Source organism: Pelophylax lessonae, assembly GCF_965119305.1.
Source record: "Pelophylax lessonae genome assembly, chromosome: 9".
In the NCBI taxonomy this organism is placed as follows: domain Eukaryota; kingdom Metazoa; phylum Chordata; class Amphibia; order Anura; family Ranidae; genus Pelophylax; species Pelophylax lessonae.
Genome location: NC_138776.1, coordinates 56,555,942 through 56,580,277, shown reverse-complemented (window position 1 = coordinate 56,580,277; position 24,336 = coordinate 56,555,942). Strand labels below are relative to the sequence as shown.

The 24,336-nt window shown below is 40.8% G+C and overlaps 1 protein-coding gene across 1 annotated transcript in view; it reads right to left on the bottom strand.

The window, feature by feature from the left end:
* The window catches only part of LOC309564212 (alpha-2-macroglobulin-like protein 1), a 254,662-nt gene that overhangs the window by 48,716 nt on the left and 181,610 nt on the right, over positions 1-24,336 (bottom strand). The window contains exons 19-25 of the mRNA XM_082268839.1: positions 22,507-22,557; positions 18,925-19,063; positions 7,513-7,738; positions 6,625-6,745; positions 5,592-5,707; positions 1,830-1,885; positions 896-972 (exon numbers count right to left, since the gene is read on the bottom strand). Coding sequence (XP_082124965.1) covers positions 896-972; positions 1,830-1,885; positions 5,592-5,707; positions 6,625-6,745; positions 7,513-7,738; positions 18,925-19,063; positions 22,507-22,557 — 786 coding nt within the window. The remainder of the gene's footprint in view (positions 1-895; positions 973-1,829; positions 1,886-5,591; positions 5,708-6,624; positions 6,746-7,512; positions 7,739-18,924; positions 19,064-22,506; positions 22,558-24,336) is intronic.

Sequence of the window (24,336 nt, the reverse complement as noted above, 5' to 3'; positions counted from 1 at the left end):
GAGAGGGGAGTTAGATAGGGTAAGGAGCAGAGTCCTCCAGCAGTGCAGAATATTTCAGGAGAGGAAAGTTAGATAGAGGAAGAAGCAGAATCCTCCAATAGAGCAGAGTATTTCAGGAGAGGAGAGTTAGTTAGAGGAAGGAGCAGAGTCCTCCAGCAGAGCAGATTATTTCAGGAGAGGAGAGTTAGATAGAGGAAGGAGCAGAGTCCTCCAGCAGAGCAGATTATTTCAGGAGAGGAGAGTTAGATAGAGGAAGGAGCAGAGTCCTCCAGCAGAGCAGATTATTTCAGGAGAGGAGAGTTAGATAGAGGAAGGAGCAGAGTCCTCCAGCAGAGCAGATTATTTCAGGAGAGGAGAGTTAGATAGAGGAAGGAGCAGAGTCCTCCAGCATAGAAGAGTATTTAAAGAGAGGGGAGTTAGATAGAGGAAGGAGCAGAGTCCTCCAGTAGACCAGAGTATTTCAAGAGAGGAGAGTTAGATAGAGAACTGAGTCGTCCAGCATAGAAGAGTATTTAAAGAGAGGGGAGTTAGATAGGGTAAGGAGCAGAGTCCTCCAGCAGTGCAGAATATTTCAGGAGAGGAAAGTTAGATAGAGGAAGAAGCAGAATCCTCCAATAGAGCAGAGTATTTCAGGAGAGGAGAGTTAGTTAGAGGAAGGAGCAGAGTCCCCCAGCAGTGCAGAGTATTTCAGGAGAGGAGAGTTAGATAGAGGAAGGAGCAGAGTCCTCCAGCAGAGCAGATTATTTCAGGAGAGGAGAGTTAGATAGAGGAAGGAGCAGAGTCCTCCAGCAGAGCAGATTATTTCAGGAGAGGAGAGTTAGATAGAGGAAGGAGCAGAGTCCCCCAGCAGTGCAGAGTATGTGACAGTCAGGATTCTAATACTTTTACTACTTACCTGTAAAGCTAATAAATCCTCTCGCAGAACCCAGAACATAAGATACGGGCATCTCAATACTGACTTTCTCTAAAACACTGTTTCCTTATAAACAAAATACAAGAAACAAATCTTATTGTATATTGAAATTGGTAAAGGTATAACATGTTACTTTGTACTGTGTAGCGTAAAATGCCTAGAAGTGAAAAATAAAGGAGCAGAGGTCTTTCAGACAAAATCATTCCATCCGAGGGCTTATAAAATACAGTATCTGCAATCAAATTCCTTATACACACACACACATAGCTCTATTTTATAAAAAATAGACAAAATCTCCTGCGCTCGACAGAGATGTGGCAGCCGTGGGTCTCTAGGGCTCCGGGTATAAGCACAGATCTTGCTGCCCTCTTGGGGTCAAGGGAAACCCGAAGGAAACACTGTATAAACAACAAGAAGAGGGCGTATTGACCTTGTGCATTACCCAAATGGAGTAAATTAAAATAAAATGAGAAGAAATATACTAACAAACCAAAAAATGTTAAAAGCATATCGATCCACAATGGACCCAACGAAACCAGGTCATCAGGACAATGTCCAGCACGGCGGAAGACCTTCCAAATGACTGACGCTTTTCGAGGGGGATCCCATCTTCTTTAGAGCCCTCCTTGAAACGCATCAGCCATTTGGAAGGTCCTCTGGCGTGCTGGACACTGTCCTGATGACCTGGTTACTTTTGGTCCATTGTGGATCGATATGCTTTTAACATCTTCATGTTTGTGAGTATATTTTAATATTTAATAAATTCCATTTGGGTGATGCACAAGGTTGGTGCGCCCTCTTCTTGTTCTTTATATAGCTATATTTTAAATAGAATGGATTTTGCATTGGCATTCATTCATAGGCTGGACTCTCTCTAACAATCTTCTCTCTGAATTGTCTTGGGGGAGTGAAATACGTACCATCGACCATCATCATAGAGTTGTGAGCCTGCTCCACCAAGGTCCCTTCGGGCTAAAAAACAAACACACATGTTCATAATTTTAAGCAGAAAAAAACAGAAAAATAATATCAGAGTCAAAATCAAGGGAATACAGAATGAAATGGCTACATAGGCTGAGCACAAACTTGTTCTATAGTGTAGATGTTTCTGAGCTGATGAGCAGACAATTGTCTAGATACCAGGCAGGGAGAGACCTCCCTGGGTATACTACACTCTCTGCACCAGAGGAGCTTACAATCTATTGTCCCCCCTCCCCCACACTATTATTATTATACATTTGTATAGCTCTGATATACAGTTAGTTCCATATATGTTTGAACATAGGCACAATTGTCATACTTTTGTCTCTGCATGCCACCAGAATAAAATTAAAACAAAACAATCTAAGTGAATTTGAAGTGCAGACTTTCAGCTTTATATTAAGGGGTTGAACATAAATATCAATTACACATTTTAGGAACTGCAACCATTTTTATACACAGTCTCTCCCCCCCCCCCCCCCCCATTTTTGGGGGCTCAACAGTAACTGGACAAATAATATAATCATAAATAAAATGTTCATTTTTATTATTTTGTTGAGAATCCTTTACTAGCAATGACTGCCTGAAGTCTGAAACCCATGGACATTACCAAGGAGGTTTCCTCCTTTCTGATGCTTTTCCAGGCTCTAACTGCAGCTGTCTTCAGTTGTTTTTTGTCTGTGGGCCTTTCTGTCTTTAGTTTTGCCTTCAGCATGTGAAATGCATGCTCAATTGGGTTGGGATCAGGTGATTGACTCGGCCATTGCAGAATATTCCACTTCTTTTCCTTCAAAAGCTCCTGGGTTGCTTTTGCAGTGTGTTTTGGGTCATTGTCCATCTGTACTGTGAAGCGCCGTCCAATCAACTTTGCTGCATTTGGCTGAATCTGGGCTGACAGTATATCTCTAAACACTGCAGAATTTATCCGGGTGCTTCTGTCTTCTGTCACATCATCAATAAACACCAATGACCTAGTGGTACTGAAAGCCATGCATGCCAATGCCATCACACTGCCTCCACCATGTTTTACAGATGACGTTGTGTGCTTTGGATCATGAGCTGTTCCAAGCCTTCTCCAAATGTTTTTCTTCCCCTCATTCTTGTACAGATTATTTTTAGTTTCATCCGTCCAAAGAATTCTTTTTCAGAACTGGCCTGGGTTTTTTTAGATGTTTTTTTGGCAAAGTCTAATCTGGCTTTTCTATTCTTCAGGCTTATGAATGGTTTGCACCTTGTGGTGAACCCTCTGTATTTGCTCTCGTGAAGTCTTCTCTTGATTGTAGACTTTGACAATGATACGCCCACCTCCTGGAGAGCGTCCTTCACTTGTCTGGATGTTGTGAATGGGTTTCTCTTTACCATAGAGAGGATCCTGCGATCATCCCCCACTGTTGTCTTCCATGGACATCCAGGCCTTTTTATGTTGCTGAGCTCACCAGTGCATTCTTCTTTCCTCAGAATGTACCAAATTGTTGATTTGGCCACTCTTAGTGTTACTGCTATCTCTCTGATAGATTTGTTTCATTTTTGAAGCCTTACAATGGCCTGTTTCACTTGCATGGACAGCTCCTTTAAATGCATGATGTAGGTTCACAGCAATAGATTCCAAATGCAAATACCACACTTAGAATCAACTCCAGACCTTTTACCTGCTTAATTGATGAAGAAATACAAACAAATAAAAGGACCCTCTGGGTGGGATTTTAACGGTCAAAAGGGAAAATTTAACTTTATTATTAAAATGTAATGTTTATTCAATATGTCAAGTTAAAACCTATGTAGAAAAGCAGTTCCTTATTTAAAACATACAACAATTTCACTCTAAATACAAACATATTATATACAAGAACCACATGATACTGTCACTTGTTGGATTTGAATGACAAAAGAAACACCCAACACGTTTCAAAATAGTTTTTTTCTACAATCTTCTTCAAGGGGTATGTATGTGGTTAGCAGAGTATATATTTCTATAACAAAGAGAAATATCATTATGTGTACTTAGCACATAAAAAATAGTATGAAGATTACATAACATTACCCAAGGATACTGACCGTAGGTACTATATACAGTGGAGTGATGGACTGCATGTTTCTAAAAGCAAAAGAGCGCTGCAATTATTACCAACCAAAAGTTATCCACCAGTAAGAGGGCGCCTGGACTTCTACTCCAAGACCACTGGGGGCAATGGAGGAAAAGCTTTGCCGAAATTCATATCTAAGTATCAATGTGAAAAAGGGGGGTAAAAAAGCATAGATACAAGGAAGTTCTATATAATGAAAAAATGAATTTAACCAGAAGGTATATATATATATATATATATATATATATATATATATATATATATATATATATATAGGGCCTATGAAGGCCACATGGAAACCCACTTGATAGCACACATCAAACGATCGATCCCATCAAGGACTCTCTTAGTGGGGAATTCCCAAATGAAGAGGAAAATCCATTGTGTTTGAGCAGAGATATAAGATGGCTTTATTCTACAAAACATATATAAAGGGCAGTCATTTAATATAATCCATGTGGCCTTCATAAACCCCAGATATATGTATGTATATATATATATATATATATATATATATACTTTCTGGTTAAAATCCTTTTTTGATTCTATGGAACTTCCTTGTATTTATGCTTTACCCCCCTTTTTTCACATTGACTCTTAGATATCAATTTCGGCAAGGCTGTTCCTCTATTGCCCCCAGTGGTTCAGGGGTAAACGTCCAGGCGCCCTCTTACTGGTGGATGGCTATTGGTTGGTAACGATTGCAACTCTTGCTTTTAGAAACATACAGTCCGTCACTCCACTGTATATAATACCTACGGTCAGTATCCTTGGGTAATGTTAGTAAATAGTATGAACATTACATATGTGCTAAGTACTTAATGATATTTCTCTTTGTTATAGAAATATATACTCTGCTAACCACATACATACCCCTTGAAGAAGATTGTAGAAAAAACTATTTTGAAACGCGTCGGGTGTTTCTTTTGTCATTCAAATCCAACAAGTGACAGTATCATGTGGTTCTTGTATATAATATGTTTGTATTAGGAGTGAAATTGTTGTTTGTTTTAAATCAGGAACTCCTTTCCTACACAGGTTTTAACTTGACATATTGAATAAACATTACTTTTTATTAATACACTTCAATATTCCTTTTTGCCTGTTTAAAATCCCACCCAGAAGGGTCCTTTTTTTTCTTTTGTACAGCTATTAGGGAGGATGTGGGCATCTACACTAGCCCCCCCCTTTTTTTTTTTTACAATTTTTTTTTCATATTTAATTGATGAAGAAATAATGAAGGAGTAGCCCACACCTGGCAATGAAACAGCTTTTGATTCAATTGTCCATTGACTTTTGGTCCCTTGGAAAAGGGGGATGGCTATTCTTAGGAGATGTAATTCCTAAACCCTTCCTCTGATCTGAATGTACATACCCTCAAATTAAACCTGAAAGTGTGCAGTGCACTTTCAGCCCATATCCATTAGCTTGAATATGTTTTGGTAAATAACTGAAAAAAATCTAATCTGTGTCCAAATATATATGGACCTAACTGTATGCTGCAGTGCTGTACAGAGAACACTGAGCCACATCAGTCTCTGCACCAGAGGAGATTGTTTAGCTACAGATGTCACCTTCCTGGACTTAGTGAAATTCAGCGCCCTGATACTCACCTTCACCAGTAAAGGTTGGATAACGGCATCTCTGCTGCCCACGTCTGGTATCACCGCACTCCGTCCTCCACACTCACCCTCCACAGCCTGTGAGGTGACGGAGATATTTATCTGGCCTGCAGAAAGGTTAAATAAGTTACTTAAAATGTTAAACAATCTCAGTCTATTTATGTAGCAGACATGTGATAGAGTGTTGGAACCAAACACCACCAGGGACTATCAAAAATAAATGTCAGAATAACTGAAAATGCAAATCTGTCCATAAACAAAAGCATTGCAAAGAATGAATCTTATCATTGTGGGAGGGGCAGAGACACAATCTACTGCAGGAAATGTCACCATTGTGGGAGGGGCAGAGACACAAACTACTGCAGGAAATGTCACCATTGTGGGAGGGGCAGAGACACAAACTACTGCAGGAAATGTCACCATTGTGGGAGGGGCAGAGACACAAACTACTTCATGGAAATATCACCATTGTGGGAGGGGCAGAGACACAAACTACTGCAGGAAATCTCACCATTGTGGGAGGGGCAGAGACACAAACTACTGTGGGAAATTCACCATTATGGGAGAGGCAGAGACACAAGCTACTGCGGGAAACTTACCATTGTGGGAGAGGCAGAGACACAAACTATGGCAGGAAATCTCACCATTGCGGGAGGGGCAGAGACACAAACTACTGCAGGCAAATCTCAACATTGTGGGAGGGGCAGAGACACAAACTACTGCAGAAAATCTCACCATTGTGGGAGGGGCAGAGACACAAACTACTGCAGGAGAATCTCAACATTGTGTGAGGGGCGGAGACACAAACTACTGCAGGCAAATCTCACCATTGTGGGAGGGGCAGAGACACAAACTACTGCAGGAAATTTCAGCATTGTCGGAGGGGCAGAGACACAAACATTTACACGGCAGGTATACTTTAAATAAGTCTGCCCACATCCCTGCATAATATAGATGACTGGACTGCAGTAGTTCCATATTTTGCCATATTTCTTTTAGGTGTTTTTTGATGCTTTTTAGTTACCTAATGTCTGTGATATCACCTGCCATGAGATTGTTATCTTCTCTCCTCCACCCACGCAGACTGTGTTGTCGTTGGAGCTTCTCATGAGGTAATTGTTCGATTCAGCTAATGTTGTCTGAATCTGTGAACACATAAGTTTGTTAAAATCCCTGCAGTGTACAGAGATCACCCTGAGGGGAATGTTTTTTTTCTCATTAAAAATGGGGTTAATCTTTAAACATCAAGGCTTTTCCAGTTAATTCCAACATATCCAATCATTTCCTTACTCTATGCTTATTTCTAATTGTTAAAGTTGAATGCCAGGCAGATAAAAGACACAGTCTATGCAGGTATATGTTTATTAAAAGTCAGTTTTGAAAATAACTAGTATAAGAACCTAAATGTGATCAGATTATCGCAGTCCATGTGCAGCAAAGGTCAGACTGGAAAAGGGAATAACAGCACAAAAAGCTAGTCAATTGTGCTGCAATGCTCATGAGATAACGATGGACTTGCTGATAGGAGGAGAGAGCAAAGTTACAGAGAAATTAGCTCATCAATCTATGGCTTCTCATTTCATTCTGCAGTGACAGGCTCCCCAGGGAGAGACAAGACCTGTAGATGGTACTGGTCCCCTGCCCTGCCAGATATGGCTGTGCTGTGAGGCAGAGCTGTGTAAATCTCAGGACTGGATGGACAGTCCCCATAAATGTATTTTATCTATGGATTTAGCGGTTTGGCTGGAGTTTAGAGGTTTGAACTAAGCCTTACCTACTCCTAAATTCCAGGAAATTTATGGAGCATTTTTATCTTTCCGAATGATGAATACATAATGATGACACATAAAAAAAACATTAATAACTTACACACATTGCACAATTGTTTTTGGAATCTACAGTGGCAATTTACCATCAAATCCTGGCTCAGGTAGTTGAACAACGAAGCCTTGAGCATCAAAGTCTCACCACGTATTACAGAGTAGGGCATTTGGAGGTCAACAAAGAATGGCTGGGAGACCGTAACTGGGACCGCAGAGGACAGACCCAAACCACTATCCCCGACACAGAACATCTGGGCGCTCCACTCAGTGATAGTGTCCGGTACGGTGACTGGAATTTCAGAGTAACCAGAAGAACTATAAAATACAATAAATATTTTATTTCCCGACATCCAGACAGACAGAGAAGCATAGAGTTATTCTGCAGATTGTACGTGGATTTGGTCGTTTAAAGTGGGAATAAACTCCCATGCATGAATTTTACCCATAGGTAAGCTGTGCACCAATAAGGAAAGATTTACTGTTGTAAAGGGACAATAGTGATCCTTACTGATTCACATCATAATATACATTAATTGGGAATAAGACTAATCTCAAATATGGTTGTGTTCTCTTCATTTTGTTTAAATGAAGCTAAAATGGCCGTTTGAGCTATATAGTAAACAACTTTTTAGGTGAACAGCTCAGAAGGGGACTTTCCTGACATCATGGGATGCCCAATGGGTGTTTTTTTATGCGTGTTGTGTGATAAGAAACCATATAAAAAGAGGATGCTTTTGATAAGCGTGCCAGAGCACATATTGAACAGCTTGTTATGTGATTGTGCTCTCCAAAATTACGTAATAAATAAACATAATTTGTAACTTTATCTCGTCTGTTAGTAATTCTACAGGTTTCCTGAAAATTAGGGAACTTGTGATAACAATCCATGTTCATATTTTTGGTGCCGTGACTCGGATACGCTATTTAGCCGTTATTACGATTAGGGATCAACCGATTATCGGCAAAGCCGATATATATTGAGGGCCGATATGCACTTTCCCCGATATATTGGAATCGGCCCCTGAGGTTACCGATATTTCGGGAAAGTGCTTGTTCCGGAGTGATGCCTGCAGCTAGAGGCATCACCCCGGTACCGGCGTCCATAGCCGACGGTTCGCTGTCTTGTAATGACAACCGATGCGGCTCAGAAGTCGCTAGGCTGTCATTACAGGGAGCTGGAGGGGACGTCCCCCCCTCTCGCCGCCTTCCGCGGCTCACCCGGGTCTCCCATCCCACCGGGAGACCCGAGAAGTCAGCCTGCACAGCCACTGAAGACCCGATCAAAGCCGCATTTGGCTCTGATCAGTTCTCCGTGCAAAAACCCGGAAGTGAGGTCATGACATCACTTCTGGGTACTCAGCGCCAAATTCAAAAAAATGACAGCATTCAAAACAGCCAAACTTGGTGTTTTGGATGCTTTTAAGCACACAGGAGGGGTTTGGAGTCTTTTAGACCCCCAGATCCCTCCACAAGAGTACCTGTAAAAAAATAAAACATAAAAAGAATAAAACATTTTTAAATTCCGAAAATATCGGCAGATATCGATGAACAAAATATCGGTATCGGCAATAAAAAAACAATGTCAGTCAATCACTAATTACGATAGTCTCCGTGACCCATAACAGCAGACAAACAAGGGCCCAGGTAGGTACATTTATTCACATAATATATGTTTGTCTGCGCTTATAGGGGCGCATGCGCTTTGAAGGAACAGCCACCCAGGAGTGACGTCTTCATGGCTCTGGCCACTCACAGTGCTGGAGTCCGCAAACCCAGAAGGAAGACCGGGTGAAGATGTAAGTGCCTTCAGCGGTGACAAAGAGCAGCTGGGGGGGCTTCATTCTAAGGTAAGTTTCCCATTAAGTGCTAGCATGCAATGCATACTAGCACATTATGACATTGCCTGGCAGGCAAAAAAGGAAACAGCAGTTTACTAGCGCTTTATCAACTACATTCGCTCCATCATGGCAACTTCTAATTTATACCCCATGTTTGCATCATGCTGGCATATTATGTATATAGCAGTCCCATCATTCCCTGCCCAGTTGCCCAAGGCTGATGTAATGCAGCCAGTGTTAACTTCATAGAGTAAAATATTTTCGTCAACGAAATTAACACTATTTTAGTCGACTAAAATATGACTACAACTAAAACAATTCATATGACTTGAATATGACTGGCATTTTAGTCATTAGACTAAAATATGACTAAAACTAAAATGACATTTTAGTCAAGACTATGGCTAAAACTAAATCGAAAATTGACATCAAAATGAACCCTACTCTGCTGGCCATTGCTAAATCGGCAACACAATTCCATCTAGAGCCAAAAATAATAGCACATTAATGTTTAAACATGTATTACCCTACTGCATAAGCATACGTAAGAGGCATCTACTAAGCTGCTGAAAGAGAAAAAATTAATAAAAAGGCTTTTCTTAAATTTTTCCTTAAGCCCCGGTTCACACTTATGCGAGTGCGGGGTTCGCATGTAATGTCGGAGCGCACTGCTTCTTCATTACATGCGATCCGCTGTGCGGTGCGAGTTTAGCCATACACTTTGTATGGCTAAATTCGCACCGCAGCCGCAGCAAACACGCACAGGACCCTTTTTGGAAGCCGCATCAGGATCGGATCGCACAGCGGTTCACACTTGTGCGATCCGATCCTGTGCGAACTGCACGATCGCACTGCGATATGCGATCAAACTGGGGGTGTCGTTAAGATTACATTGACACCCCCAGCGTATCGCATATGGCAGTGTGAACTGCCGGGGGTGCGTGTGCGATGCGGGAACAGGCTGCGGATTCGCAGCCTTCCCGCATCGCATAAGTGTGAACCGGACCTTAATGTTGGTTATATATTCAGGTAAAATGTGCAATGAAATTACAGCCAATAACGTTTACACTTTTTTGTATTTAAAAGTTGCACTTCTGTTTGTGAAAAAAGCTATAATTTTTTTTTTGGTTAATGAAACTTGGTTTTATTTATAAGGACATTATGTATCACAATGACTAAATCTGTGTCTGTAGTGCAGATTCAAACCATAAATAATAATAAATTATTAAATTTTTACTCCAGGGGTATATATGTTTTAATAATGCATTACAATTTACCTAAACCCATTTTATTTGTAGTTGAATAAAATGTATAAGATTTTAGTCGACTAAAATATGACTAAAACTAAAACAATTCAGATGACCTAAATACGACTAAAACTAAAATAGCATTTTAGTCAAAAGACAATGACTAAAACTAAACTGAAATTTGGTGCCAAAATTAACACTGAATACAGCAGATTATGGGCTAGTTATTGGGTATAAATGATAGCACAGAGGAAAACCTGAATAACATGGAAAACCCTGCAAAGTAAACACGATGTTAACTAGAAAGAGAAATTCAGTGCTACTAGGGCACAGTGCTTACTACTTAAAGCGGAGTTCCACCTAAAACAAAAAAAAAAAACATAAAAATACCCCTGGGATAGCCTCTGATCTATCCGGGTTGCACTTACCTTTTAGAAGAAATACTTACTTTGAAAATGTATTGTCCAGCGCTGCCATTTCAGGTGTGGGCAGCTGAAGACAGTGCGATCGTCTTCTGCGTCCTCTTCCGTCCCACAATGCACCGCACCGGCCCCGCCGTCACTTCCGGGGCTGCAGCGTCATCCCTGCACAGCTCGTCGGCATGCCCAGAAGCTGTTTAGCAAGGTATGACGGCGCCTGCACCGGAACTGACGTCGGGGCCGGTGCAGGCGCATTGATTCCTGGGAGTGATGACGTTCAGCTCCCAGGAATCATTGCAAGCCAGGAAGTGACGACGCCCGTGGCCGCAGAGGGAGGAAGAGGAAGTGAGGTGAGTATATTTTCTTCTAAAACAAGGTAAGTAAAAAAAAAAATTGCGATTTTCCATTTGTTTTTCAGGTGACTAGAAGCAAGAAGATGGACCGAAGTTAAGTTTTAGGGTGGAACACCACTTTAACTACCATGCTTCCCAGCTCGGGATTATTCATTTTATTACTTTATTTTGTAAACATTTATATATTTTTTTAAACACTTGCATGGAGAAGGAAAAGGTTTTTGATTTGATCAGCTTGTATTGCGACATTTTTTCCCCAATGTGTTATAAATAAAATTTAATTGAAAAAAAGTGTCAAAAAACAAACTTACACCCAAGCACAAACAACCCCCCCTTTCCCCCTGAAAAAATGTTGAGGCTGTCCCATGTGCACACACGAATGTAAAGACACCCATCAGGGGCACCTACATACAAAAACGCTGCTTGCATATTTCCATGTTAAATAGTAGTTAGTAAATGCTAAATAAACAGTCCATAAATGTGAATAAAAGTTTAAATCTTGAAAAGTCCATAAATCATAATATCCAATGAAAAAAGAGCAAAGAACTCCAGAACTCCACAGGTGTCCAAGAGTAGAACACGGTTCACAAGAAAATCCACAAAAGGGTGATAGAGCTTCCTCAGCCTGTGCATAACATGACACACCAATCCTCCACTACATATATATCTATATCTATATCTATATCTATATCTATATATATATATATATATATATACTCACCAGAATTCACAAGGAGCCAAGCCTTAAAAAGGATCCCAATGGAGAAGTTTCCTGAGGTTACAAGGTCATCCTTATTCTTACTATAGGTGCACTAGATGAAAAATGCTCACCACATGGAGCCAGGGATATTTTATAGCGTAGTATATTTATTCCAAACGGTCATAAAACATGTACATGTACATTAAAAGCAGTGAAGCAAAAACTCACATTAAATAGTCCGCTGTTCCGTGGCCAAGTCCTACACAAGTCCTTGGTTCTTTACTCTTTTTTTTTTTCATTGGATTTTATGATTTATGGACTTTTCAAGATTTGAACTTTTATTCACATTTATGGACTGTTTAGCATTTACTAACTACTTTTTAGCGCTGCACTCACCTCTATTTAGAAGGTATATATTCCCCTTTTTAGTGCCAGCAGCTTGTTTATTCATAGCGCTCGCTCCCCATTGATTGATATTTCCATGTTAGGTGTATCCATTGTTCGCAAATAGCTTGTAACTCCGACACCAGCTATTGGTTTCTTATTCTGAGGTGTCTGCATGGCTAGAGTGGGCCAAGTTAACCTGGAATGGTATCTCTTTTGACCGTTTGTATGGCATGAAAACTCTTAATAAACATATTTTCCAAAAAATATTGCTTGTGCAGAGCTACAGCCGGGAGGACAACACATGGACGGCCATCCTTTCCACCCAAGTTAGAGAAATGTTCACCTTTTTGGGGGATCAACAGATATACAGGACTATTCTATCCTCCTATAACCTTGGGCTATTGCACCCATTTTTCGGGATTATACAGAATCTTCATGTCCTTGGTGTCCAACATCAGCAGGTATATATTGAGGACCTCCGTGGGGGCTTTTTGAACCCAGCAGTGGAGGCGTCCTCTCCTGTCCATCCCACCCGGGCAATGGCAAACAACTTCCATTCATGTTTTTTACCATGTACATGGCTGTACATTACCTCAATTGAATTATTGAATGAATAGATATCTCCTTGTCAATGCCCCTAAAGAAAGGTGTTCAAACCAAAGATGTGTTGGGTAAACTGGAGACAGCACGACACATGTATAGTCATAAACAATATGGTTGTACAGTGAATGTTGTATTTTTTTTATGTCTATGTGTAGACACTATTTACAAATATTATCTCAGTTTGTGGGTAACATGTGGTTGCCATCATCCCATAAATCATTCAAAAATCAACATTGTTTTTCTCCTCTTATTGGGGATTTTTAAGGCAATCGATCAAAAAAAAAAAAAAAAAACGAAAAATGACAAAATTTAAATATTTATTGAAAAAAGTTAAAAGAAAGAATTAATACATATATCATATAGCCACATCAACCACATTGGTCATGCTACAAAACAGTGGTTGAAACATTGGCGACCATATAGGTAATAAATCATAACAATAATACTAGGTGAAGGACAAGTTAATGAAAGAGAGAAAGAGAATACAATACTCCTCCCTGGGGGAAAGAACCTCTGGGGAGGAGAGAAATTTGACGCGTTTCGAATAACTTGAGAACTTGTAGTTCGAATCTTCTTCAGGGATATATAAATATATTGCAGTCCCTTCTCACATTCTTTGTCTTGATTTCAATAATATGCATAAAATAGATAACAAGATCCATCCATCTTTCCTTCCCAGGAAATGCTTGCGAGCCTCACATCCGTATCAAGGGATATATGGGGAGGGAATGAAGAGAACCAAACCCCAAACAGGAGATGAGAGAGCCTTTTGTCCCAGTAGGGCCACGGGGTGTAGGACTAAAATTGCCCCATATGCTGTGGTGCAAAAATCAAGTAGTAATTCATAGAATCCAACCAGATCCAAAAGGTAATGAGAATCCCGCAAGTTGTTCTCCCCAATTCTTTTCACAAATAGAGCATGGTGATTAACATCCTTCCATTACTTTCATTAACTTGTCCTTCACCTAGTATTATTGTTATGATTCATTACCTATATGGTCACCAATGTTTCAAGCACTGTTTTGTAGCATGACCAATGTGGTTGATGTGGCTATATGATATATGTATTAATTCTTTCTTTTAACTTTTTTCAATAAATATTAAAATTTTATAATTTTTCATTTTTTTTTTTTTTTTTTTTGATCGATTGCCTTAAAAATCCCCAATAAGAGGAGAAAAACAATGTTGATTTTTGAATGTATAGACACTATTTTTTATGTGTATTTTTCATTTTTCTAACATGCATTAATAAAAAAATATGTTTTTTTAATAACGAATTTTGTTGATCCTGTCGCCTTTAAAGTCCTGTTCTCAAATGGGGGGATTTCTTGTTTTCATTATCACTATTGGAATGTTGGCGACAAAACACTCGTTTTTGGTAATAGTGGAGATTTCTCTTTCTTGTGCTACACATGTTACATATTGCCATACACGCCAGAGTGAGAGCAATACTTCTAGGGCCACTGTGCACAGCTAACGCTAAAGTGATGACATCATTGGTTGTTAGGACACTGGCAGCTAGACGGTTCTAATGTTGCAGAAGGAAAACCTGTGGCTTTGTGTAAGTAATAGACAGGCTTGATCCACCCGCTGGCTTGTATACAGTTTTTTGGCAATTTCTAGGTATTTTGCCAAGGCAACCCCGAAGACACCTGTAGGCACCCTAGTTGAAAAAGGCTGACCAACAGCATAGGAGCTTCTAAAGCATTGCCACTGGAAAATATAGCATGCCAAAGTTCGTCATCGCTTTGCAGACACTTTCATTTTTAAAGCTTGAAACATTGAGTATCTATTTACTCAGCACAATCTCCTCGTTTATATTTTACTAAGGTGTCCCTAAATTAAATTTTTGGTCCACACATTTTAATTCACACTCCACAAGTAAACAAATAGGAGCCAATAAAGATACACTTTAAAAGAGTTGCAAAGTCAGAAGGTTTTTCATCTTAATGCATTCTATGCATTAAGATAAAAATCCTTCTGTATGAAGCAGCCTCCCCATATACTTACCTGTGCCCCATCTCTGTCCAGCGATGCCCACGAGTCCCACGGCTGTCCGGGACTCTCCCTCCTGATTGGCTGAGACACAGCAGTGGCGCCATTGGCTCCCGCTGCTGTCAATCAAAGTCAGTTAGGCAATCAGAAGAGAGAGGGGTGGAGCTGAAATGCAGCTCTGTGTCTGAATAGACTCACGGAGCTGCAGCTCGGCTCGGGTGCCCCCATAGCAAGCTGCTTGCTGTGGGGCCGCTCGAAACGAGGGAGGGGCCAGGAGCAGTAGAATTACTTTAAGCCTTGATAATGATTCTAAGCTCTGAGAAGGGGCAGTGCTTTGAGCCCCTGAAACGTGTTGGTGTTTTATGCAGTCATGATGAATTATTAAAGCAGCTTAGACTATTTTACCATTTTGGGAAAGTGGTCCTATTGTGTATTTATGATTTAAGTCACATTCTAGGTATCCATGGAAGGGAAGCCTTTCTTCACATGGACAGCCCCACCAGAAATGAGTAATTATTATCTGTTGTTTTTTCGAACAACAACTTTTGAAGTCCCACCTGCTCTTGGAAATCTTTCTATTAGGAATACAAACTTTGCAAAATTTTGGTTGGACAAAAATTTAGCTGAATCCAAAGCTTTTCCATTGCATGATCTGTAAATAAAGTTTACTGTACTGGCTTTCCAAGCCACGGTGGGAATTTGACTTAGGATTCAATTGAATTGCTCAGCCTGCAGCAGGGGTGTCAACCTTTTGAAGAGCAAGGGCCACTTAGCCTCCGTTCACATTAGGTCGCTCCGACTTAGGGGGCGACCTGTGAAGTTGCGTGCAGCGCGACTTCGGCGCGACTTGTACGGACTTCACATAATGGAAGTCAATGCAAGTGCCTCCAGGTTGCCCCTTTTTCTAAGTCGGAGCGACTTGTGTCGCTCCTATTAGAACGGCTCCTGTACTACACAATGGGAGCGTGAGGACCGCGACTTGTCAGGCTGACAAGTCGCGGTCCAAGTCGTACCAGTGTGAATGCGGTCTTAAAGAGGTTGTAAACCTTGAGAAATAAAAAACAAAACAAAAAAACTGTAAGGCACGGGCATAATATGCTAGTATGCATTGTATTCTAGCTCATTATGAAATACTTACCTTAGAATGAAAGTTTAGGAGATATTCACAGTACCTACAGGTAATATGCTTACCTGTAGGTACAATTACAAAACAGGCACTCTGCCTGTCTCTCTATATCAACTAAGTGTAAATCCTAATTGCAATGGAAGCACATGCATTCTAATGGATAGATAATGGGCAGGTGGGCCTAGAGGTAGCCCAATCCTCCTTAATCCACCCAGCACATAGCACAATGGCAGCAAAGGTGTCCAGTGTGTCCCTTCACCAATATTAAATCAGTGACAAAGAAAATGGCCCCTGCCCCCACCTTCCATGTGTTCCCTGCTGTGAAGTCCAGTTATAGGTGGCCATTTTGTTTATTACTGATGTAATATTGGTAAAGGGGACACACTGGACACCTTTGCAAGTCCAATAGTGACACCACAAAAAAGAAAAAGAAAGAAAAAAAAAAGAAAAAGTACCGTATTTATCGGCGTATAACACGCACCTCAATTTTAGGAGGGAAATTTTAGGAAAAAAACAGCTTTGAACTCAGAACTTTTTTTTTTTTTTTAAATCAAATGCAGCCTCACCAGTGCCCAGGAATGCAGCCTCATCATAGCAATGTCCATAAATGCAGCCTCGCCAGCACAGTGTCCAGCAATGCAGCCTCACCAGCGCAGTTGTACAGAGCGGGGGCGGCCGCTGTCACCTGAAGTCCCGGCACCTATGATAGACGCCACGTGTCCCGGCATTGGGCCACTGTGCTGCCTATCATAGGAGGCGGGACGACAGCGACCACTCATCCTTCCTTCTGCTCAGCCCGGCCCGCCCCCCTCTGGCTCTCAGCGCTGCCTGGCCTTTGTTTTTTTAATATATCAGCATATAACACGCACTGCTGTTTTTCCCTCTATTTTTAGGAGGAAAAAGTGTGTGTTATATGCCTATAAATATTATATGTTGTAATGTGTCACTTAAAATAAAAAAAAATCTAAATTCAAGAAAAAGTTCCCAAAATCCTCAAATGTGTATGATGTCCACGAACGAAAAATCGTATGAATCCACCGCAGTGCAGCACCCAAAGTGATTCTGTCACCGCCCTAACTAGATGTCACTTACCAGAACACCAGGCTGGTCAGATTTGAAACCAGCACACACACCCAAATGTTTCCAGCGAACACAGACTCCACTCCTCTCCACAGTCAGGCTCCCATCTGCTTCTCCCTCTTAAACCATAGCGCTCAGTGCAGGAATGATGGAAAAAGGAAGAAGGCTTGCATTGTGTAAATTGTAAAAACAGGCTTTTATTTAAAGTACAGATATTCCATTCACATGTCACGAGTGTCCTCCCGACACTAGGGTAAAGCCAGATATTGTAGCTTGTTCGTCCCTGGTCTCTTCGCAGACCATGAGTACAGTTCGGCATACGCGGTGGCGTCAGTGTCCTTGCCCCTCCCTATGCGTTTCGTCATGCGACATCCTCGCGGAGTGGCAAGGATGCTGACGTCACCGGGCATGCTGAATCGTACTCACGGTCCACGAAGAGACCGGAGACAAATAAGATACAACATTTGGTGTTTTACCCTAGTGTCGAGGGGACACTCATGAGTCATGAAATGTGAGTGGAATATCTGTACGTTTAATAAAAGCCTGTTTTTACGATTTACGCAATGGAAGCCTGGTTTAAGAGGGGGAAGCAGATGGGAGCCTAACTGTGGAGAGCAGTGGAGACTGTGTTCGTTGGAAACATTTGGGCGTGTATAGTGATTTAAAATCTGACCAGCCTGGTGTTCTGGTCAGTGACATCTAGTGATGGTGGAATCACTTCGGGTGCTGCACTGCAGTGGGTTATTTGATTTTCTGTTTGAGCCTGAGGGGAACTTTTTCTTAAATTTTTTTTTTTTTAATTTTAAGAGACACATTATAATATGCTTTTTTTTTTTTTTTTGTGATGTCACTATTGGACTTATAACACTTTTTAGTATTCTTTGCTCACTTGGCAATAAATTCTTTGTATGCTGTTTTGCACTTTCATTTGAACTAAGCACTTTTTGGCATTCATTATTAGGAAATACCTGAATCTACTGCACATTTCGATAAACCAAAATGGATGGAAAGGATTTTTTAATCTGGCGCAGGCCATTTATATATAGCCAATATTCTGCTTAGTTTGTGGGGAAGTGCAGCGTAGTGCGGCAGCAGTAAACACAGAGTATGGTTGCAGAGAACAGAACTTGCATTAATGCAGAAGGCATGTGTGACTGGGGACACTCATATGTAACAGCAATGTGTAGCAGAGAAGGTCTCAGATGTGCAAACAGAGTCTGTTTTGAGGGGCAGAATGCGGCCTGGCCACTCCGAATCCAAATGGGGGAGGACTCTGGGAAGGCTGGCTTGTCCCAATAATTTCCCTACCTGTATGGAACCTCTCCCTTCTGCTAATCACTGTCCCTGTCAGACAAGTTACCTGTCCCTACACTACCCACGGGTAAAATGCACGCCAAGCCTGGGAGCCAGGGCCTTAAATAGGCTTTGCCTGTCCCAAGATGGCTGCAGCAGCCAATCGCATAGCTTCCCCAGTGACCAAGGAAACCAAAGAGGAACCATGTCCCTCTTGACTTCCTCTTCCCCTGCAATACCGCTGTGATTGAGCGCCATCTCCAGTAGAGAAAGTAGACTGCTCCTACCTACAAATTCACTAGTAAGATAGTGGTGAGAGTGAGAACTGAGAGATCTCCTCAGATGGGACATTTACCACCATTATACAACTTACATCTTGTTGTAAAAACAAACCTGAGAATAAAAATCACACACAATACACCTTCTATACAATGCAAAATTATTTTAAAAAGGTGCTCACGGAATTAGCTGAGATACCCAAAGCCAGGTTTCAGGAAAGTAAGCTCGAGGTTCATCCCCAGAATCCACCTCGGTCTCCATTTCATCTGCCGGATCATCGAAGGTAACAATGTTCATGACACCAGGTGCTTCCAAAAATATAAAGGTAAAAATTTAGATCAAAGCTTATAGCTACATAATGGAAAGGACAGTGTAAAAGATAGAAGGATATAGAATAGACAGAGGACGAGGAGGATATATCAGTACAGTCAGTATACAGAATGTAGAGTGTGGAGGAGGAGGAGGTTATATCAGTACAGTCAGTATATAGAATATATAGTGTGGAGGAGGAGGAGGATATATCAGTACAATCAGTATATAGAATGTAGAGTGGGGAGGAGGAGGAGGATATATCAGTACAGTCAGCATATAGAATATAGAGTGCGGAGGAGGAGGATATATCAGTACAGTCAGTATATAGAATGTACAGTGTGGAGGAGGAGGAGGATATATCAGTACAGTCAGTATACAGAATGTAGAGTGTGGAGGAGGAGGAGGTTATATCAGTACAGTCAGTATATAGAATATATAGTGTGGAGGAGGAGGAGGATATATCAGTACAATCAGTATATAGAATATATAGTGTGGAGGAGGAGGAGGATATATCAGTATAGTCAGTATATAGAATGTAGAGTGGGGAGGAGGAGGAGGATATATCAGTACAGTCAGCATATAGAATATAGAGTGCGGAGGAGGAGGATATATCAGTACAGTCAGTATATAGAATGTACAGTGTGGAGGAGGAGGAGGATATATCAGTACAGTCAGTATATAGAATGTAGAGTGTGGAGGAGGAGGAGGATATATCAGTACAGTTAGTTTATAGAATGTAGAGTGTGGAGGAGGAGGGAGATGAGGAGGAGAAGGATATATCAGTACAGTCAGTATATAGAATGTAGAGTGTGGAGGAGGAGGAGGATATATCAGTACAGTTAGTTTATAGAATGTAGAGTGTGAAGGAGGAGGGAGATGAGGAGGAGAAGGATATATCAGTACAGTCAGTATATAGAATGTAGAGTGTGGAGGAGGATATATCGGTACAGTCAGTATATAGAATGTAGAGTGTGGAGGAGGAGAATATATCGGTACAGTCAGTATATAGAATGTAGAGTGTGGAGGAGGAGGGAGATGAGGAGGATATATTAGTACAGTCCGTATATAGAATGTAGAGTGTGGAGGAGGAGGATATATCAGTACAGTGAGTATATAGAATGTAGAGTGTGGAGGAGGAGGATATACTGTATCAGTACAGTCAGTATATAGAATGTAGAGTGTGGAGGAGGATATATCGGTACAGTCAGTATATAGAATGTAGAGTGTGGAGGAGGAGAATATATCGGTACAGTCAGTATATAGAATGTATGTCAGACAAGTTACCTGTCCCTACACTACCCACGGGTAAAATGCACGCCAAGCCTGGGAGCCAGGGCCTTAAATAGGCTTTGCCTGTCCCAAGATGGCTGCAGCAGCCAATCGCATAGCTTCCCCAGTGACCAAGGAAACCAAAGAGGAACCATGTCCCTCTTGACTTCCTCTTCCCCTGCAATACCGCTGTGATTGAGCGCCATCTCCAGTAGAGAAAGTAGACTGCTCCTACCTACAAATTCACTAGTAAGATAGTGGTGAGAGTGAGAACTGAGAGATCTCCTCAGATGGGACATTTACCACCATTATACAACTTACATCTTGTTGTAAAAACAAACCTGAGAATAAAAATCACACACAATACACCTTCTATACAGTCAGTATATAGAATGTAGAGTGTGGAGGAGGAGAATATATCGGTACAGTCAGTATATAGAATGTAGAGTGTGGAGGAGGAGGGAGATGAGGAGGATATATTAGTACAGTCCGTATATAGAATGTAGAGTGTGGAGGAGGAGGATATATCAGTACAGTGAGTATATAGAATGTAGAGTGTGGAGGAGGAGGATATACTGTATCAGTACAGTCAGTATATAGAATGTAGAGTGTGGAGGAGGATATATCGGTACAGTCAGTATATAGAATGTAGAGTGTGGAGGAGGAGGGAGATGAGGAGGAGGAGGATATATTAGTACAGTCCGTATATAGAATGTAGAGTGTGGAGGAGGAGGAGAATATATCGGTACAGTCAGTATATAGAATGTAGAGTGTGGAGGAGGAGGAGGATATATCAGTGCAGTCAGTATATAGAATGTAGAATGTGGAGGAGGAGGAGGATATATCAGTACAGTCAGTATATAGAATGTAGATTGTGGAAGAGGAGGAAGATGAGGAGGAGGATATATCAGTACAGTCAGTATATAGAATGTAGAGTGTGGAGGAGGAGGAGGATATATCAGTACAGTCAGTATATAGAATGTAGAGTGTGGAGGAGGAGGAAGATGAGGAGGAGGAGGAGGATATATCAGTACAGTCAGTATATAGAATGTTGAGTGTGGAGGAGGAGGATATATCAGTACAGTCAGTATTTAGAATGTAGAGTGTGGAAGAGGAGGAGGAGGATATATCAGTACAGTCAGTATATAGAATGTAGAGTGTGGAAGAGGAGGAGGAGGATATATCAGTACAGTCAGTATATATAGAGTGTGGAGGAGGAAGAGGAGGATATATCAGTACAGTCAGTATATAGAATGTAGAGTGTGGAGGAGGAGGAGGATATATGAGTACAGTCAGTATATATAGAATGTAGAGTGTGGAGGAGGAGGGAGATGAGGAGGAGGAGGAGGATATATGAGTACAGTCAGTATATAGAATGTTGAGTGTGGAGGAGGAGGATATATCAGTACAGTCAGTATATAGAATGTAGAGTGTGGAGGAGGATATATCAGTACAGTCAGTATATAGAATGTAGAGTGTGGAGGAGGAGGAGGAGGAGGAGGAGGAGGAGGAGGAGGAGGAGGAGGAGGATATATCAGTACATTCAGTATATAGAATGTAGAGTGTGGAGGAGGAGGAGGAGGAGGAGGATATATCAGTACATTCAGTATATAGAATGTAGAGTGTGAAGGAGGAGGAGGATATATCAGTACAGTCAGTATATATAGAATGTAGAGTGTGGAGGAGGAGGAGGATATATCAGTAAAGTCAGTATATAGAATGTGTGTTGTAAAGGATATGTGTATTTTTAGTATATAGAATGTCGATTTTTTTTTCTCCTTTTATAAAATTTGTAGGACTGTAGAATGGTTTATGTTTGCAACTACCTGACTCTGACTTATTTTTTTTTTCTTGTTTTGCACATCTTTTACTTCAGCAACTTATAATTATTTATATTTGCTTTGTATGTGATGCAAACTTTTTTTTTTTTTCCACATAAATAAAGTCTTTGGGAAAGTGACGACTGATTACAAAGCATTTTGATTTTCCTATGTAGGGTATGAGCAGTGTTTGTTCAGAACTCAGAATACTATGCAGAGAGGAAAAAATGTAATTTGAAAATTGCAGCAAAAATCAAGAAGATCAAAAATTGCAGAAAAGGATGATTTACAGATAATGAATCCTATCTGTGTAGTCAGTTTCCCTCACACAGGGCTCCTTTCAAAGGAAATTAAATGCTCACCTTCATAATCCATGTATTCAGGCTGAATATATGCGTGATAGTCTGCGTAACCTACAAGAAAGCCACATATTCATTGAGATTTGCATGGGGACAGTGCAAATTTTAACTGAAAATTAGATATGAAAGCTATAGTATCCCCGGAGGAAAAATGACATAATTCTAGATCATGATTTTTCCCCTTATTTCCTCGAGTCAGTACATTTTAGGTTCCCACAGTTTGATTCGTTTTATCCCTTAGACCTTTCACCATTTTTGTCGCTCGACTCACTCTATCTCATCAATATCTTTATGTAAGTGAGGCCTCCAGCTTGGTTTTCTTCACCACCCTGGTTTCTGATGGAGGAATCATTCTTGTGCTCTCCAAAGAATCCTCAATATATTAGGAATATCTGATAGCCCCCAAATCACGTACCTGGTACGTCATTGGACTTTAAACGGTCATACCGTTTATTTAAAGCCGACGATCGGCTCTCTTTTAATAGCAATTGGAGTGGCTAACCAGCTGCTCGATTGTGATTACAAGGAGCGGGAGGGGACGTCCCCCCTCCCGCCGCCTACCGCAGCTTTCTCTGACTCTCCCATCCCACCGGGAGACCCGAGCTACCAGCCGGCATGCCCGCTAGCTAGCCGGATACCCCAACAAAGTCAGGATCGGCTTTGATCGTGTGTCTACTATGGTAACCCAGAAGCGATGACATCACTTCCAGTTTATCCGGATTTCAATTGCGCCATTTTTATAAAAATCAAAAGTATTCAAAATGACTGATCTTGGCATTTTAAATGCTTTTAAGTGATATATATAAAAAAATTTAAAGGAACAGTGTAAAAAAAAATAAAAATAAAAATAAAATAATTAAAAAGGAAATTCCAACTGTCATTTGAAAGTTGCAGCAAAAAGCAATTTTAACAATTGCAGCAAAAAGCAGATTTTAACTGAAAATTAGAAATGAAAGCTATAATATTCCCTGAGGACAATTAAAATAATTCTAGATCATGTTTTTTTTTTGCTCCACTGATAAATATGTTTCTTAAATTGTTTTCTTCTTTTTCTTCTTTATTGTCTCTATCAGTAAGGTAAAGTGAAGGTCCGATGAAAACTTAACACTTGTATCTCTGTTGGTTGTTTTTGTTTCTTGACATAATGTACATGTACCTTCAAGTGAGAGCTGGTGTATCCACAAGGCAACTTAGGTAGGAGTAAAGGTCCTGCTGGATGTCTAGGGGCCCCACCTATAACCTTTATTCTCCCATAGTAAACCAGACGAATTGCACAATTGGTCAAAGCTGAGCACCTGCTTATCACTATCCAAGAGGATCTGTTTGTTTTGTAGGCAGTAGGTCTCTGATGGTGCCATGAAAGTACCATAAATGCAGATGATGGGCTTTTAGAAATATAAGAGAATGACAGTAGAAAAAGATCAAATGGTCCATCATTTCTGCCCATCTTTTGAATTTTTTTTTTGTCCGAATATATTTCTACGTTTGTCCCAAGCATGTTTAAATCCACCTACTGTTGACTAACTTACTACCTCTTCTGAAGTCTATTTTCAAACATCAGTTACTCTTTCTGTAATACTTTCTATGATTAGTTTTGAACTTTCCTCCTGCTAGTTTGAAGTAATATCCCCATGTTCTTGAACTTGGCTTTATATTGAAAATACTACCCTCCTGAATAGGGATGATCGAACTTTTCAAAAGTTCGGTTCGACCAGAACACCCGAACTTCCCGAAAGTTCGGCCCGGATTCAGAACCCCATTGAAATCAATGGGACCCGAACTTCGGTAATCAAAAAACACCATTTGGAAGCCCTAAAACCCAATAAATGCCCC